Source organism: Myotis yumanensis, unplaced genomic scaffold (genome assembly GCF_028538775.1).
Source record: "Myotis yumanensis isolate MYYU_CA2020_CCGP unplaced genomic scaffold, mMyoYum1.0.hap1 SCAF_2, whole genome shotgun sequence".
Taxonomy (NCBI): domain Eukaryota; kingdom Metazoa; phylum Chordata; class Mammalia; order Chiroptera; family Vespertilionidae; genus Myotis; species Myotis yumanensis.
This window is the reverse complement of record NW_027223753.1, coordinates 26838230-26856513: the sequence shown is the minus strand read 5'-3', so window position 1 is coordinate 26856513 and position 18284 is coordinate 26838230. Positions and strand designations below refer to the sequence as shown.

At 45.8% G+C, this 18284-nt stretch overlaps 1 protein-coding gene and 1 pseudogene across 3 annotated transcripts in view; one reads left to right on the top strand and one right to left on the bottom strand.

Annotated features, from left to right (window-relative positions):
- On the top strand, positions 1-1631 carry LOC139002377 (exostosin-like 2 pseudogene; annotated as a pseudogene).
- Positions 1632-5069: 3438 nt separating this feature from the next.
- The window catches only part of SMAP2 (small ArfGAP2), a 44884-nt gene continuing 31669 nt past the window's right edge, over positions 5070-18284 (bottom strand). For 2 of the 3 annotated variants that reach the window (XM_070404823.1, XM_070404825.1), the window contains 7 exons: positions 17025-17103; positions 13708-13794; positions 12625-12706; positions 11568-11677; positions 9443-9608; positions 8479-8795; positions 6204-6411 (listed from right to left, as the gene is read on the bottom strand). In XM_070404823.1, the coding sequence (XP_070260924.1) occupies positions 6286-6411; positions 8479-8795; positions 9443-9608; positions 11568-11677; positions 12625-12706; positions 13708-13794; positions 17025-17103 (967 nt within the window). In that variant the 3' untranslated portion in view covers positions 6204-6285. Of the gene's footprint in view, positions 6412-8478; positions 8796-9442; positions 9609-11567; positions 11678-12624; positions 12707-13707; positions 13795-17024; positions 17104-18284 lie in introns of all 3 variants that reach the window. The other variant, XM_070404824.1, reaches the window with a different exon arrangement.

Genomic DNA, 18284 nt, shown 5'->3' with positions numbered 1-18284 from the left:
ATGGCCGGTAGCAGCCGGGACCGAAGCGCCGGATCCGTGCTCAGGAAGAAGCCCCAGAGGTGAGATGGGCGCTATGGCCCATGTTCCCGCCCTGTGGCAGGTGCCGCGTTAGAGTTAAACCCCGGCGCGGAGGCAGCCAAGCCCGGGAATGCAGGGACCGCGTGTCCTGTCCGGCCATTCCGCGGGCAGCCCAGGCCTTGTGGCCGTCCAGCCGCCCCGAGCACGGCGCCAGACCCTCCGTGCGGCCACGCGCGACCGTGGGCAGCTGTGATCCTAGGGCTGTGGGCGCGTGTGCGGGGAGCGGCCGCGAGCCTGCGCCTGATGGGGACATGTCTTCGGGCGCCATTCCCGGAGTTTGTGGGGAAGGTCAGGTGCATCCCCTGAATGACCCCCACTGTCACCTGGAGGAAGAAACGGAGCCCAGCAGGACTGGCTCGGGGTGCGGTGGGACAGGAAGTGGGGCGCCCCGCTCTCGCGTAGATCCGCCAGCAAAACTCACGCACACGCACAAGTGAGCCGGCGAGACGCCCTTCCATTTTGTGCCCGCGAACTGCAAGCAAACGCGTCGGTGGCTCCGCGGCCACCTCTGCTGTCCCAGCGCCAAGAGAGTGTTGCTGTCGCTCACTGAAGCCACAGGGAATCATGTGAACTATGGTGATGAGGGGTTGCCACATCTGCACCGCGTGCTCCGCCCTCTCTGGTGGCCGCCTCGTCTGTTCCTGGCGGCTGGGGCTCCGACCACTCTCCTTCCCGACCACAAGGACGGCGTGATGCTCCCGCGGCGGCGGGCGGTGACGTCCCAGGCCCGCTCCCCTGGCTTCCCGCCCTCGCATCCTGCGGACGACGACAGGTCCAGGTCCGAGCTGCTGCGGCGGCTGCTCAGTCACCACCAGGCGGTGCCGCAGCGGCGCGGGCCCTCGTGGTGTGGAGCGATGTTGGGGAGAAGCCACGGGAGGACTTCTGGGGCCGCACCCCGTGCCCTGAGCTTCAAACCCCAGATGACCAACAGCATGAGAATCGGCTCCGGGCCTCCCCTGCACTGGAGACCCAGGCAGGTTAATGGCGATGACGACACGCTACTTAGCGCCCCGGACCTCGTTTTTGCTTTCTCCGTTTGTTTGGCAGCGATTTCCTGATGAACTTGCAGGGTTTGTCCCCAGCAAGCACGTTTCTACCGCGTGGGGCATCTACAGCTACGGAGGCTCTGAGCTGCAGACGCCCGGGCGTGGGGGGCGGTGACCATGCTCCGCGGTGCTGACGGGTCTCCTCCTCCAGCAGCGAGGACCCCCAGCTCCTCCAGAGGCAGCGCAGCGTCCGCCCTGCTCGGCGACACGCAAAACTGCGACGACATCGCCATGGCCATGAACTTCCTCGTTGCCAAGCACACCAGGAAGACGTCGGGGGTGTTTGTGAAACCTGTAAATATGGGCAACTTGGAAAAAGAAACCAGGGGGCCATTCGGGAATGTGGCATCGAGCAGAGCACTTCTTGCCCAGCTATTACTGCGTCGATTAGCTCGTTAGCATCGGCTAGTGCGGCGGCATCCCCTCAGGCACTCCTACAGCCTGACCGCTCAGTTCGGCCTTCACGATGCCAACCTCAGTAGTTGTGGTTGCTTGTTTGTTTTTTAAGCAACATCATGAACTTTTATCCACTTCGAAGTCTCTACAAAGGGAAAACTGTGCAGTGCTTCCTGGATGTAAAAGCCACATGAACTTCAAAAGCCCAGAGCCAAGGAGGTCTTCCTGTGAGGCCTGTTCAGGCCGGACGTAACTCCTGGGTCAGTGACTTGGTGGTTCGCATCCTGAAATGGCCCTTCAGTTGCTTTGACGCCTGGCACTTGCCTTGAGGACCCATCGTGTACTGTTTCCAGGACCAGAAGCATTTCAGCTTTTTCATTAAAGGACAGACTCTTGCATTCGAAGCCTGAGATGCTTCTTAGCAAAGCCCGTGAGCTGGAAAAGGCCACGAGGAGAGACAGGCCTCACCCCGTATCACACAGTGGAACTTTCCTGACTCAGTGTTGCAGCTTTCCCTGTGGTCCCCCAGCCAGGCTTCCCAGGGCTGACTCAGCCTGGCTCGGCTTTGGGGCAACCATCGTGCTTTTCTTTCTGTCCATAATTCTGCACGACTGCGAGGCTTCATGTAACAGCTGAAGGACGTCTCTGTTCTGCTTGACTTTCATGAATGTTTCCTGCCTGGATCACGGGAAAGTGCAGCTGGTGTTTTTATAAGCAGCTAACATGCCGCAAGGAGTCGATGTTTTACCAGGTTCAGGTGGTGCGTTTTTGTCACTGAGCCTGACCTTGAGATGGTACATTGATTTTTATATTTTATAAAGTATCCTTTCTGAAAGGATGTTGAGTTAGGCACAGGCAGAAGTCAAAACTCTATTATCAAAAGATCGTTACTGTTGGGGCATAGGTTATCACATGGATGCTAGAGTTGTGTATGTTATACACAAAGTCAGTCTCTTGCATTCAGAACCTTTTATTTCTTCCCCCTGCCCCCCCCAAAAAAATCTAAGGCACTATTCATCATGAAATTTTGATTACATAGATACAGGAAAAAATAAGGGATCTGTGTCATGGCAGAGGAATTCTCTAGGGCAGTGGTCGGCAAACTGCGGCCCCTTGAGTGTGGCTCTTCCACAAAATATCATGTGCAGGCGTGCACGTACAGTGCGATTGAAACTTCATGGTCACACTCAAGGGGCCAAATAGCCACATGTGGCTCGCAAGCCACAGTTTGCCGACCACGGCTCTAGGGAGTCTGCACAGGTAGGTTACATTGCCCACGATGCTATACAAACTAGTATGTGTTCCATGGTGTCTGTCTGGTCCTTGCTTAGGAGCACTTACGTAGGCCTCTGTCTTCCACCTCCCTCCTCCTTTTCCACATTCTCTCCTCTCTTCCCCTCCTCCTCCCATAATGCCATTATATCCCCACAAAGACAAAGCTGTGAAAATCCTATCTAATAAAGAGGGAATATGCAAATTGACCATCATGCAGTCACAAAGATGGCTGCTCCCACAGTGGAGGCTGAGTTCCTATAATGAGCCTTAACGAGCAATCAGCAGGGACCTGAGGCCATGCCCCTCACCTGGGTGGGCTTGACAAGGGACCTCAGGCCATGCCCCTTGCCCCAGTGCCGGGCTGGAGGACCTCAGGCCACGCCCCCTGCCCCGGGGCTGGGCTGGGGGGCCTGAGGGTGCGCTGGGGGACCTGAGGCTGTGTCTCCTGCCCGGCATGCGCCTGGGGACCTGAGGCTGCATCCCCCTGCCTGATTTTTTACAGAGAGGAAGGGAGAGGGATAGAGTTAGAAACATCGATGAGAGAGAAACATCAATCAGCTGCCTCCTGCACACTCCCTACTGGGGATGTGCCCGCAACCAAGGTACATGCCCTTGACCAGAATCGAATCTGGGACCCTTGAGTCCGCAGGCCAATGCTCTATCCATTGAGCCAAACCGGCTAGGGCCAGAATTAATTTTGTAAAAAGTCTTTACCACAAGACTTTCCAGAGCCATTACTATTGGGATGTTATATTCCAGATGCACAAGAGGTGTCATAATATGCAATCTTTCCCAAACTCCTTTCAGTGTTGTTATGAAACACCTTTGAGCATCTCACATACCTCATAAGCAGTTCATGGATTGCTGCTCTCAGCCACTCCATTCTCCCCTACCCTTTCTACCATGGCCCTAGTTCAGCTCTTACCCTTTCTCTGTCCCCTAGATCTGGTCTTATTCCCTCAAACACATTGTTCTCAGTAGCTGCCTAAAACTCAAATATGACTATGTCTCTCCACTGTTTACAACACTTCAAGCTAAACCCCTTCCTAGGGTATAGGAAGCCCCCTGTCACCTGGCCCAACCCCCCTCAATCTTACCCCTTACCACCCCAATTCACATACCTTAGAAACATCGAACTGCTGTACTTCCCCGAATGTTCTGTGCTCTTGTAGGGCTCTCTGTTTACACCCTACTATCTGTCTGTAATACTCTTCTCCCCACCCACTGGTTAACTACTACCTCTCCTCTCTAAGTCTGTTGCCCCATGCGACTGTGAGCTGAAGAGTGGGACTATGTCAAATTCCTTTTTTCTGATCTCTTCTTTCCAAATTCTAGAAGCCAATGGGCCCCAGGCTCAGTCCTCATCTCATGGGGCTTTCTTAGGTGACAGCCCCCAGTCTCAAGGCTTTCCATACCATCGATCTGTAACAGCTCCCAGACAGACACTCCAGCCAAACAATTTCCAGTGCAGACACTGACCCTTGTTCTGTCGGCTCCTTTTCCAGATCCCCACACAACTGGCTGCTTATTCAGGCCTCAGTTCAAATGGCACCTCCTCCCGACTTCTCTATTCAAATGGTCCCATACCCACTTTCCCCCCTTAACTTACCTTGTACTATGTTTGAAATGAAATCATTTTACTTTATTGTCCACCTCTCCTACCACACTACCCTATGAGATTGGGGAGTTTTGATTCATGACTTTATTTCAGAGCCTAAGCCACTGTTTGGCACATTGTAAACACTAAACATTTGTTGAATGAATGAATGCCTAACATAGGTCTGATACTTGCTAACACTTGAGTGATGAGTGCTCGATACTGTGCTACACGCACCACAGGAAGCTTCCTTTGACCTGAGTATTGCCATTAGCCTATTTCACACTGAGACATGGGGTTTATCGCTTGCCCAGGTCACACAGTGAGCAGGGATATGAATACTGGCAGCTTGATTCAAGCTTCCTTTCTTAGCCACTGTGCTATCCTCTCACATCTGGAAGTATTCACAAGGTGTATTCAAAGGGAGGCAGGGAGGCAGGAAAGGGGGAAATGCTTCTAGTTCCAATGTTCTGTGACTCTAGCAGGTGCAGACGCCCACAGTTTCCTCAGCTCACAGCTCTAGACACTGCTGGATAAAGGCCCCCTTTCTGACGGCCTGGCCCTGGGCCTGGCCCTTGGGTTTGCCCCACACAGGAAATGAGGGAACTGGCCCCCGAAAGCGAAAATGTGGGTGGAACTCACCCTCCTCCAAGAGTGACACACAGTAACAGCAAGCAAACGGTGCTTCCCTGCAATATTTATTAAGGAATTTACACATACACAGGAGAAAGGCAACCAGAGATTGTGGTTCCCACAGCTGAAATCTTTTAAGCAAAGTTTTCTTGTTTTAATTTTCAAGTAGGGTGAACAATGACTGAGAGGAAAGCTTCCCGGGCTCTCGCCTCATCCCTGGCACAGGTGGGGACAGCAGCCCGGGATACACAGGCATGAACGAGTGATTAGCAGGTTGGGAGGGGAAAGGAGGGAGAGAGCCATCAATGAGACTGCAATTCTTTTTTTTAACTCTAAGAAAAACTGGCAACAGTTTTAGGCTGTTGATAAATTAATTCCTCTCTGTTGTAAACCTAAACCTGAAAAACCAAAAACAAAAATACTCAGAGCAGATGGGGAGAGAGTGGGAGGTGGAACACACACACGCACGCACGCACGCACGCACACGCACAGTACACACGTTAAGCTCTGCATTCCCTCTGGAAGGGCTGGTCCTGCAACCGCGGAGCCAGATCCTACTGCAGGCAGGATGGAGGCAGGGGAAAGGCTGTGTGTTTTGTGAGGGACCTCCGTAAGTCTTTGGTGCTAATAAAGGCTGACTGAAGCAGCAAGTCCTGAAGCTTCAGATCCAGAAAGCAATGCAGGGGACCGGAGAGTAATGTTTTTGCTCATCCTCATAGATGGGGTTTGTATCTCCCCAAGGTTAGGGGCCAACCTGATCTAAGACCCAGTAAGTATTTGATTTTATTTCAGTGCTTTCTTCATTCCCATAAATCATGGGAGCATAATCCCTCCCTCTTCAACTAATAATTTAAATATGTAGAAATAGTTTATTAACACACATGGAAGTATCTCCAAACCCTCCCCTCTTTGCCTAAAACACACCTACAGACCCTTCTGAGAATCTGATTGGAGGTTTAACCTTCCACAGTAAGTGCCTTCTGCCAACAATTCCTAAGGTGCTGGTGCAGGAGAGGACTGGGGTGACCGGGAGGAAGTCGGATGGCTAGGGGACATGTACATATAAAACAACAGAGAGGTCTGCGTGTCTCGGAAGTGGCTGGGCTGGGCAGAATGCCAAACCCCAAATGACAGATTGAGCAATTTCTAAACCAAACAGAGAGAGGTAGGAAACGGGGAAGGGGTGAAAGAGTTGGAGAAAGAGGAAAAGGTGGGAGAGAGAGGGCGGAGGAGAGCGGCAGCCATATAGGTGATTTGTATTCATTTCCACATCTGAGAGCTGAGAGTCTGACTTGCTGCCTGTCCATTTCCGCCGCTCATCGACGGTCCATAGCTCAGCATGCCATTGGCTCCACATAAGTTCATCCCAGCCATCTGCTGGGTCATCTGAAAGGGAGAGAGGAGACTTTCAGACCAGGATGTGGGCATGCAGCCAATGAGTGCAAAAGGCAGGGCAGGAGTCCTTCCGTCAGTGGGGATGGGAGAATGAGACAAAGGAGAACTCTGTTATGGTACTTAACTGCTCTGAACCTCATAGAGCATTTCAAGGACACCAGACCACGTAAATGAAGGACTTTTCAGAAAAGAGATATTGACAGAGACTAATCATACTCAGGGAGGGAAGAAGGAATCCTAGAGAAGACAACATAAAAGCAGCATGAGAAGTTATTGTTTTTTCCTTCCAGGCCCTCATCCTAAAGAGAAGGGGCCGACTGTTCATTTTCCGTCAACAACCCCGAGAGTATGGAGAAACCCCCTCGCCAGCACCCGGCCTGATCTCCAGCAGAGTTATTACTGCCAGTGAAAGTGCTGCGCACGCTCCAGCAGAGAGGAAGGAACTGGGGTGTTCAGATGAACAAAGGAAGGCACACAAAAAAGCCCACCGTGTCTTCGGCGCCTGAGAAAAGAGGCAGTGGGGTCAGGGCCTCTTTTTGAATTAGACTGAAAGACCAGCCTCTGGCAGAGAACGGAAGAAACAATCTATCAAAGCAAAATACCTTACATTTCCTAAGCCCAGGACATTTTCTCTAGAAGTTCTTTTTATTTAGGAGTCTATTTTTCTTCCACCAACTTTTAAAGAAAATTTCAAGCTTACAGAAAAGCTGAAAGAAATAGTACAATGAAGCCCATCTATTCCTTTCTTAAATTTACCAATTATTAGCATTTTGCCATCTTTTCTGATACATCTGTATAAACTTGAAAAATTTTGATGGGCACTAAAAACCACAGATATTGTGACATTTCACCCATTACGTCAGGATGCATTTCATAATAAATAATGCATTCCTGGAACCACAATACAATTAACGTGCTCAAGAGATTTAAGATTAATGCAATATTCTGATATACATTTCATTTTCATATCTCTTTCGTCTCCTTTAATCTAGAACACTTCCCCCACCACATTTTTCTTTTTTTCCTGACACTGTTTTAAGAATCTAGGCCACTTACTTGGCAGAAAATCCTTCCATTTGGATTTTATATGATTGAATCCACTTCTGGCAATAATTTATGTAGGTGATATTATGCCCTTCTTAGGTCTTAGTGCAAGATACCAGAAAGCACATGATATTAATTTGTCCCACTGTTGGTGATTTTACGTTTGATCACTTGGCTAAGGTAGTAACTGTCATTATGTTTTTGACTGTAATTAATACAAAGAAGCATATTTCTTTGAGAATATGTGATACCTATTTTTCTACAATTATTAGTTGTCATTCTTCTGTTACAATCCATTAGTGCCATTTTTAGTTCAAGAGCACCCTCTTCTGTTAGTGCAGTGAAATGACTATTTTGCAGGGAGAAGGATGGCGAATACACTGTCCTTCAAAGAGCACACTCTCCTTTTACGTCCCCCCGCCTCCCCTAGAAGCCATGTCTTCCAGGGCTATCATCTCTCATCCTATATATTCCAATCCCTTATTTTTGATTCTACATATAACGAGAGCCCTAACCTACCAGGTCTCAGACCTCTTCTCAGTATGTTCCCAGCCAGGGTAGGTCTTTCTCTTTCTGGGGATAATTTCATCTATAGTCTGCCACCTCCTCCGTGAGGCTGGCTCTGCTGGGTTTAGGTGTTTATATGCCGACTGCCATGTAATCTGAAGTCTGGAGCATTCTGTCTACTGGGCGTGGTGGCCATGGGTAAGGTACAGGTTTTATTTGTGCTCCTTGTTTATCTGTAAAGGTTGTTTTTGTTTTGATGGATGCATAGAGAGATTTAGGTTTTGGCAGTTACCCTTATTCAACAGGAATCCAGAACTCTGCAGAAAGTCTGAATTTGGATAGACCTTCTAGAAAGAAGAAAGAAAATAAATGCAAACCTAAGCATAAGAATGTCTCTCGTGTTATCTCATCTACTGTGCAGATTTAAAGGATAAGAGGGAGACACAAAGTGAGGTGGCCTTGAGGAAGTCTGAAAACTCTTGTCCCAAATAAAACGGGGTAGCTTACCTGAGTAAGGTTCCATTGCAGCTGCTGAGCTGGCTGAACCCCATACATAGTCTGGGGCATAGCTGCCATGCCTGCCATGTAGCCAGCCTGCTGGGTGGTCATCATTCCATTTGGCACACCCATCATTGATGCCTGCATACCACCCATATAGCCTGCAGGCATGGCCATGGGGGCAACCATCCCAGAAGCCCCTGGCTGAGCTACCATGCCTACTGGTGGGGGCATCATGCTCCCCATTATGCTATTAGGAGGTGCAACCCCAGGGAAGCTGGGGTAGGCTGTGGGATATGCCATCTGAGCAGGAGCCATGAACATTGCTGCCAAGAGAACATACGTACAGATTTGTTAGGAAAGCACACAAAGTCAGCGAAAAGTCTCACTGGCTGCTCCTTTCCAACTAGAACTTCTCAGGACTCAACTCAGAATGCTCTTCTACACAGCCACACAGTTAGATGCCTACACGCCTTGTCATGGCTTCCCACCAGAGGGTTGCTGACCTAGCTACTTCCCCTTTACGGTCTAGATCAGGGGTGGGCAAACTTTTTGACTTGAGGGCCACAATGGGTTCTTAAACTGGACCGGAGGGCCGGAACAAAAGCATGGATGGAGTGTTTGTGTGAACTAATATAAATTCAAAATAAACATCATTACATAAAAGGGTACGGTCTTTTTTTTTTTAGTTTTATTCATTTCAAACGGGCCGGATCCAGCCCGCGGGCCGTAGTTTGCCCACGGCTGCTCTAGATCCAGGCTTGCGTCAGACTTCAGAGACATGTGACACCAGAGCCCACAGAAGAATCTGCTGGTACTCTGTGGCTTCAGAGAAATGTCATTCACGTGCAGGCTTGTTTGGAGTATGATATCACAGCCCCCATAGCAACTGCCCTGTCGCAACAAATAACTCCTACATTGAAGTCCTCGTGTCTCTATCTGGCATATTGCCAGGCCCCCCCAAGAACTCTACCTTGGGCAGGCATCTGAGGCGTCTGGGATCCGTACAGTGAGAGGATGGAGTCTTTAGAGAGCTGTTTCTTGCCTGTTTCTTCTGATTTGCTCCCTGGCTCTGGAAACAGGTTCAGATTTTCAGGAACAGAGCCGGCACTCCCTGCAGTTGGCATGGAACCTACCACCTTAGGGCAAAGAGGGCAGGGGGACAATTGGAATGGTCCTCATGGGAATCTCTGTAAAGATCTCCCTCATTTCTCTGTTGCTTCTAACATTTGCATTAAGAATTGATGGCTGACTATGGAAGGCAGTATGGAGGTTCCTCAAAAAATTGGAAATGGAACTCCCATTTGACCCTGTGATCCCACTTCTAGGAATATATCCCAAGAAACCAGAAACACCAATCAGAAAGGATATATGCACCCCGATGTTCATAGCAGCACAATTCATCATAGCTAAGATCTGGAAACAGCCTAAGTGCCCATCAGTAGATGAATGGATTAGAAAACTGTGGTACATCTACACGATGGAATACTATGCTGCTGTTAAAAAGAAGGAACTCTTACCATTTGCAACAGCATGGATGGAACTGGAGAGCATTATGCTAAGTGAAACAAGCCAGTCAATGAAGGAAAAATACCACATGATCTCACTCTTTCATGGATAATTAAGACCATTACAAACTTTTGAACAATAATAAATACAGTGGCAGAGCTGCCTCAAACCGATTGTCGGACTGCAGTGGGAAGGCCAGGGAGGGTTGGGGGACAGGAGGGAGGGGAGTAAGAGATCAACTGAAGGACTTGTATGCATCCATATAACCATAACTAATGGACATAAGACACTGGGGAGTAAGGGAGGGCAGGGGCTTGTCAAGGGTGGGGGGGGGGGGGGGGAAGGACACTTATGTAATACCCTTTGTAATACTTTTAGCGGAAAAAAAAAAAAAAAAGAATTGATGGCTGGCCCTGGCTGATGTGGCTCAGTGGTTAGAATATCAATCCACACACTGAAGGGTTGCTGGTTCGATTCCCAGTCAAGGGCATGTACCTGGATTACAAGTTTGATCCAGGCCGGGTCAGAGTGCATGTGGGAAGAAACCAATCAATGTGTCTCTCTCACATCAATGTTTCTCTCTCCTCCACCCCCCTCCCTTCCTTTCACTCTTAAGAAAAAAAATCAATGGGAAAAATATCATCAGGTGAGAATTAACAAAAACAAATAAACAAAAAAAGCCCTAGCTGGTTCAGTTCAGTGGATAGAGCATCAGTCTGTGGACTGAAGGGTCCCGGGTTGGATTCCAGTCAAGGGCACATGCCCAGGTTTTGCAGGCTCGCAATCCCCAGTGTGGGGCGTGCAGGAGGCAGCCGATCAATGATTCTCTCTCATCATTGATGTTTCTCTCTCTTTCCTTTCTTCCCTGAAAGCAATACAAATATATTTTAAAAAATAAACAACAAAAAAGAATTGATGGCTGAGGTTAGTAGTTGGCATGGAACCTACCTCCTGACATTTTTACCAAACAAATATCAGAAAACACCTAATAGTCGAGCTCTGGAACAATGCTTTGTTCTTTAGTAAAACAATGTAATTTGCTAAACATATAAGATAAATTTTAAAAATAAAAGCAACCTATAAATGATACAGCCAGAAAGAACCGAGTTTAGATGCTGGGCACATAAATTTTCTGAATTAATGTTTCCTGCCCTATAAAATATCACTTTGCAGGATTGTAATGAAGATTTTAAATTATAAGTGAAATATACAAAAACACCTAGCACTGTGCCTGGTACATAGCAGATATTCCACAAATAGTAGCCATCAAATGTTTCAAGTCTTTCACACCTACAAATCCTCTGGTAATAACTCCGGCCGAGGAGCTGACCTAAAGTGCCAGCTGTACAATCTGACACACCTTAGGCAGAAGCCCACTCAAACGGCCCGCCCTTTTTGGGCAGGAGAGAACGGAACGAATAGTAATCTTAGGCTGTAACAGAGACAACAGTGTATTAAGGAAAGAATCAAGAACCAAGAAAACCAAAGCCTAGTTCCACCAAGGAAGCATGACTCAGCTCCATGATTAAGTGATCAAAATCACTCTTTTCAGAATACTCTTTAAATCCTGAGGAGCCTGCCAGACTCACCTTTCTGGAAGCGGAAGAAGAGGGGGATGGAACAGAGGCCAAAAGATCTAAGTCCTTCTCTAGGGCGTTGCTGGTCTTACTGCTTGTAATGGAGCAGGCCACAGGAGCATCTGGAAAGAAAGATTAAAGTAAAAAAAATGTAGCACTGCTCATTAAGCCCAGGCCCTCCTTCTATTGTAGACACAATGAAGACAGGGAAAGCCCATATACTCCATCATGGATCTGGAAACCTAGGCTTCTGGAACCATCTAGCTTGGATGGGGCATCTCAAGAGAGGCCTTGCCCCACATTCCCAAGAGCCCTCAGGAGAAGCCTGCAGCCCAGCTATCAGGCACAGGGGGCTGGCCGGCTCCTTTCTGGCTATTTGAGAGACAACCCTGTGTAGGATTCATTTTCAGAGATAAATTAAAGATACATTAAAATTAGGAGCCTAAGTAGCCAATAACCTAAATCAGCAGAAATGGATTGAAATGAAGTACAGCCATCAGTACTGTGAAAGATAAAGAACAGGTTTACTTCTGAATGGGGCAGGGTTTTAAGGTTTGGGGAAAAATGAGCACAAGATAAGGGGCATCTCAGAAACAGGATGCACCTGAAAAATGAGAGGGACGGCTCACAGGTGCTGGTTTAGTGAAAACTGCTCCCAGGTACTGAGTGCTCAGTATGTGCCAAGCAAGGGGCTAAGAGCTTTAGCGGCATTATCTCCCTTCATCCTTCCAGCAACACCTTTGACATGGACACTTATGTCATCCTCACTGCAGACAGGAAAGGAAGGTTCAGAGGTTATGTGAACTACCCAATGCCACATAACAGCAAGTGGCAGAGCTGGGACTCTGGCTCTAAGGCTGTATTCTTAACCACTCCATTGTACTGTCGCTCTGAAAACGTCACAGTAAAACTTTCTTAGCACACCTGCTCAGACACAAAACGATAGGAAGAACACGAGAGAACACTCTTAGTGACAGGGATACAGACGGAAAGACTCCCATCTCTGCCCAGCTTCCCAGGGTCAGAGAGAATTTGCAAGATTATGGGAGTGGGAAAGTCTGACTCTTACCAAGGCCTAACAAATCCATGACAGGTGCTGTGGATTTCGGGGAGCTTTTCCGAGGTAGCTGTGGATCTTCTTTTTTCTGTGGCTAAGGCGAAAACATGTTATTGAAAGAAATAAGCAGGTGTTTTGAACCCTTTCCCCTCCCCACTGTAAAGCCACAGGTTTCCTTGTGGTATGGTTGATGTTATTCAAAGAGAGTAACCAAAGAAACAAAACTCAGGAAGTGTCAGGTGAAAGAATCAAGTCAGAGGTACAAGTGCATAAATCAAACCTAAAGTGAAAAGCAAAGGTGTCATCTGTGCTTGTTTGGCTTTCCAAAGAGACAGGTCTGTCTGAAACCAAGACAACCACAGATCAGGGGTCCAACAGAAGTAGCAGGTTTTGGTTCCGGGAAAAACCAAGAATAAAGGTAGGTGTCTGATGGTACAAGAGCCAAAAGCCAGCAAATCCCCCAGTGATTAGAAAACCTTTAATACCAAAAGGGAGATCAGTCTAAAGATTACCTAACTCACTCTGCCAATATCACTAACGACTGTGTTCTTTAGACAGTGCGATTCAGAATGACGATAAAACACTCCTCCTTAAGCAAACAGTAAAAAGTCCTCTCTCCTAAGATTCCAAGATCTGATATTAGATATCCACTACTACAGCCACAATATGTCCTGTGGAAAGAGAAAGGTGTCTACTTAATATGACAGAACAAGAATACAAGAAGCGACTGCTTAAAATGGATCAGTCTGGCCTGGCTTCTGGACTGTTCTTAACTGCAACAGGAAATGAGATACAGAAGGTCTAATGAGAGGTAACATCTACTCAGAAGGTGTCACACAGCCTTGATGCTCTGGCATGGAACATGCCTTTTGCTTAAATGGAACAGATGTGGTTCCTAAGCTGCCATCTAACTCCAAAGAAACTGTTACAGGGCAGATTAGGCAACAATTCGCTGGGAAAGAAGCGGAAGTGGCAGCAGGTGAGCTCATCTAAATGCAAAACCCAGGTACAATATGCTATCAACCGCAGGCCACCCCTCCACACTTATAAACACACCTGAGGCCATCCACAGAGTGCAAATACTTTCCCACTTACCATTTTCACTTTCTCAAAAACAATAGGTTCCATTTTTTTCTCTGAAGCTGGCTCATTCCCTCTTTTCCACTTGTCATCTTTTTCTTTCTATAAGGATTTAAAAACAAGACAAAGAACACAGGCCCAGTAGTGACTAGCAGTTTTGATAAATTGTCATTTCAAACGTCCAAAAAGGAAACAAAAAGTCCCTGTTGGCTCTGATACAGGAGTCTGACAAGCTTTGGAGTTTCTTGGTGTGGGGTATGAGAGTCGGCCTCGTCCACATCAGCCTCAATGCTCTAAGAGGCATCCTTCAAATACCTTGAGCACTCGCCCTCCCTCATCTGTCTTATGACTCTTGAAATGTGCAGGTTAGGCTACCTACAGAGGATAAGACATTCTGCCCGTCTGCTGCCCCTTCTGACTCAAGTTTAATTTGCTCATGCTTTGAGGGGTCCCCCCTCATCTTGGGGAAATAAGTTCAAGTTCATCTAACTAATACATATCCTTTGTGATTTTATAAATTCAGTTATAACTTCTTTCCATCTTTATCTTTTTTTTTTTAAATCAGGAAAAAAATGTCAAGCTTAATGGTTAGAAAAACAATAATCAAGGAAATAAGGCCAAAAAAGAGTAAAAGGATTACAAAGTATCCCAAATGAGCCGCCTGTATAAACCCAACAAGTACATCAAAAAAATATATTAGAAAGTCTCAGTTTTTGTTACTTTCAGAGGCTGTTTCATAATATTTTCACCCATGTTATTGGTCATATTTCAAAAATCATATAAACATTTAAATGTCAAACAGAACCACAAAGTAAACTCAAGAACATAGGCATTTGAAAAGAGGTATACCATACATGTGAAAATTTAAGGCTTTGCTACTGATCAAAAAGTGCAATTTAAAATGCCTTTTTTTTGGGGGGGGGGGGAGACGACAAAGATCTTAATAATACCTAATGTTGGTAGAGATGAAGGAAAACTAGTACTCTAATATAGTGCTAAGAAGACAGTATAAAATAGTACAACATCTGGAAAGTATACTGGCAAAAGTATGAAAGACAAATACTGAAACCCTTTGACCTAGATAATACCATATTTTGTAATATATCTTAAGAAAATAATCCAAAATATGGAAGAGCTCATATGTACCAAGTAATTCACTCCATAATTATTTATAGTAAATAATTATGCAGAAGAAAAATGTAAATCACAACCCTTATGCCACAAAAGGAAAAAGGTAAGATAAACTGTGATCTAAGCATATCAAATAAAAAAACTGAAATAGCCTTTTGGTAAACAGGAGTTTTTTCCTTCCTAAATGGAAATATCCAGTGAGTAAAACAGGCTGTTTTCATGAGCACACTATCTTTCTACAGAAACTCTTCCCTCGTCTTCGGGATGACCTCAGATACCCTTTTCTGAGCTCATCTAATTTCACATCTTCAGGTACAACGAACAAAGGTAGGCAGACAGACCATAGTTTTCTACAAATAAAAGGCAATGTATGTGCTTTGGTTTCAAACCCTTTCTGATGCCATCCAAGCCGTAGCCATATACTGGGTTAATCTCCCCTGGAACAGTTAAGATAACTTCCAGATCCCTTTTCTGGATGACTATGAGGTAAGAGTATTACCTTGCACTTATCTGTCTGCATTGAAATTCACCTACCAATTAATGCCTTTTCACATAACCTCAAAAGATCAATTTGGAGCTCTAAATAACCTGGAAGGGCTTAGAGCCCTGTGTAAACTTAGTGATTTCACTAACTAGTGCATCCTCCGTTAGAAAAACTAACTAGATGGATGACAGATAGGACCTGTGCTAGAATTCGAGAATACCATACTTTCTATCTTTCTGTGGCTCAAGAAATAGTCAATTACATCTAAAGAAATTTACTGTAGAATCTTGTCAAAGGCTTTTTAAAGGTCTAAAGAGTCATATTTATTGGTTCTTTAGTTGTCAGTAATCAGGATTACAGTCTTCTTCCAGAAACCATGTCATAATTCCTCCTGTATATTATACCTGTCCTAGTTATCATACATCATATTTCAGATTCTAACCACATGCCTAGGATGAAAAGCGTACTTGGCAACTGGTAGTCTCCATCTAAAACCCTTCTTAGGAACAAGGGTCATCCCATTAGCAATCAGTCCACCGATGCACAGGAAATACAAGCTGGTCAAGCTGAAGGAAACTGGTGATTTAATTACACTTAATTTTGTTGACTTCACTTATGGAAACAAAATTTATGTATGCATGCCCTAACCGGATTGGCTCAGTGGATAGAGTGTCGGCCTGCGGACTGAAGGGTCCCGGGTTCGATTCCGGTCAAGGGCATGTACCTTGGTTGCGGGTGCATCCCCAGTGGGGGGTGTGCAGGAGGCAGCTGATTGATGTTTCTCTCTCATCGATGTTTCTAACTCTCTATCCCCCTCCCTTCTTCTCTGTAAAAAAATCAATAAAATATAAAAAAAACAATTTATGTATGCATGAAGGGTTTGCATGTGTGTATATATAAATAATATAAATTTACATGTATACACATATACATACATATATATATATATATATATATGCACATTTTCTATTTGATCTCATATGTCCAACATGTCCAGCTGAAGAAATAATTTGGAACTGGGAGTCACTAGCATCCAAATGCAGATCAAGACAAAGAATTCACTGATTTGCCCTGTCTGCCCTTGAGGCCAAACTTTGCTTCATGATATTTCATGGTCTTGATTCAATAACTGGCTTTTTTCTACCTCTGTATCTTTATTATTTTATCGATTTGAGAGAAAGCGAGAGGAAGGGGGGAGAAACAAAAAAGGGGGGGAGAGGGGAGGAGGGGGAGAGAGAGAGAAAGAGAGAGAGAGTCATAGATAAACATAGATTTTTGTTGTTCCACTTATTTATGCATTGATTGGTTGATTCTTGTATGTGATGACCGGGAATCAAACCCAAAACCTTGCTATACTGGATCGATGCTTTAACCAACTGAGCTATTTCTTTTTTAAAAAAATATCTATTTTATTGATTTTTTTACAGAGAGGAAGAGAGAGTGATAGAGAGTGAGAAACATCAATCAGCTGCCTCCTGCACACCCCCTACTGGGGATGTGCCCGCAACCAAGGTACATGCCCTTGACTGGAATCGAACCTGGGACCCTTCAGTCCACAGGCCGACGCTCTATCCACTGAGCCAAACTGGTTAGGGCTGAGCTATTTCTTAAATGATAGTTTTTGAGCATGTTAGTAACTGATCTTCAAATTCTTCCCTGGCCTGATTAATAAGCAAATTACTTATTATGAACAAAACGTGAAAGAGTTACAACCAACCTTAAGGGCACTGATGTCTAGGCTTCGGTCCATGTATTTCTTCTTCTCATATTTATCTCGAATAAATCCCTCGACAGCTCTGCAAAAAGCTTATTAAGGATAAATCAAGCAAGTCTTTCCCAGGATGACTGTAAAAGGTCAATCTGTATCCCATGGAACATTGTTCTCTCTCCCTCCTGCCTGGCTTCCCCATACGGCTCTTGTCTCTTTACATGTAGTTTCCCTGACCAAAACCTTGAAATGCCTCCCTCCAAGTTATTGCAGTTATGCATAATTAACCATTTCCTCTGATTTTCCTTCGGAGCACTGATAGCATCAAATGGGATTAGTCTTCATATTGCCAGCAGAGGAACCTGTGACTGCTCTAGAAGACAGATAAAGCAGCAGCCAATTACCTATTTTAAAGCCCTTCGGTCAATAGGCCTTAAACAAAGGCAACTAGTGACCTTAAAACTATAAACTCTTGCGCCCCATGGCCAGATTCTGTGGCCCCAAATCTGCTTTTTAACAAGTTCTACCTGCACCAACCAAAAAGCCAACTCTAACAAGATGGTCAACAAACCATGGCTTTAGGGCGTTGGCTTTGTGAGCTGGGTGCTCTCCCATGCAGAGGGGATGGGAGAAAAAAGTTACTAATTGGTCAACAACAGTTAATTCTTTCACACAGAACATAAAAAGGCCTTAAAAAGTGAATGGTAGTTTTGCTGATTCAACACAACACAGTAAATGATTTTTACCAAACAATAGCTTCAGAGACGCAAATAACTATTGGAGATGTCACTTTACAGAAGAAGTCACAGTGAAACTGAACCACTGCAGTCTTAATTCCTGAATGAGTTTTCCCCTGTGGCACCACCATTCTGACACAGAAAGTATACATGTGCCCTAACCAGTTTGGCTCAATGGATAGAGCGTCGGCCTGCAGACTGAAAGGTCCCAAGTTCGATTCCGGTCAAGGGCATGTACCTTGGATGCAGGCACATCCCCAGTAGGGATTGTGCAGGAAGCAGCTGATCGGTGTTTCTCTCTCATCGATGTTTCTAACTCTCTATCCCTCTCTCTTCCTCTCTGTAAAAAATCAATAAAATATATTATAAAAAAAAAAAAAAAGAAAGTATACATGTGCTTTTCGTAGGCCTTGGTTGCAGGAGAGAGAAAAAAACAAGATATGACTAATCCACATAGATTAGATCTGACTACAAAGACAGATCATGAGATGTGAATATTATGTGACTCCCCCAAAACACCAAAATACCACTC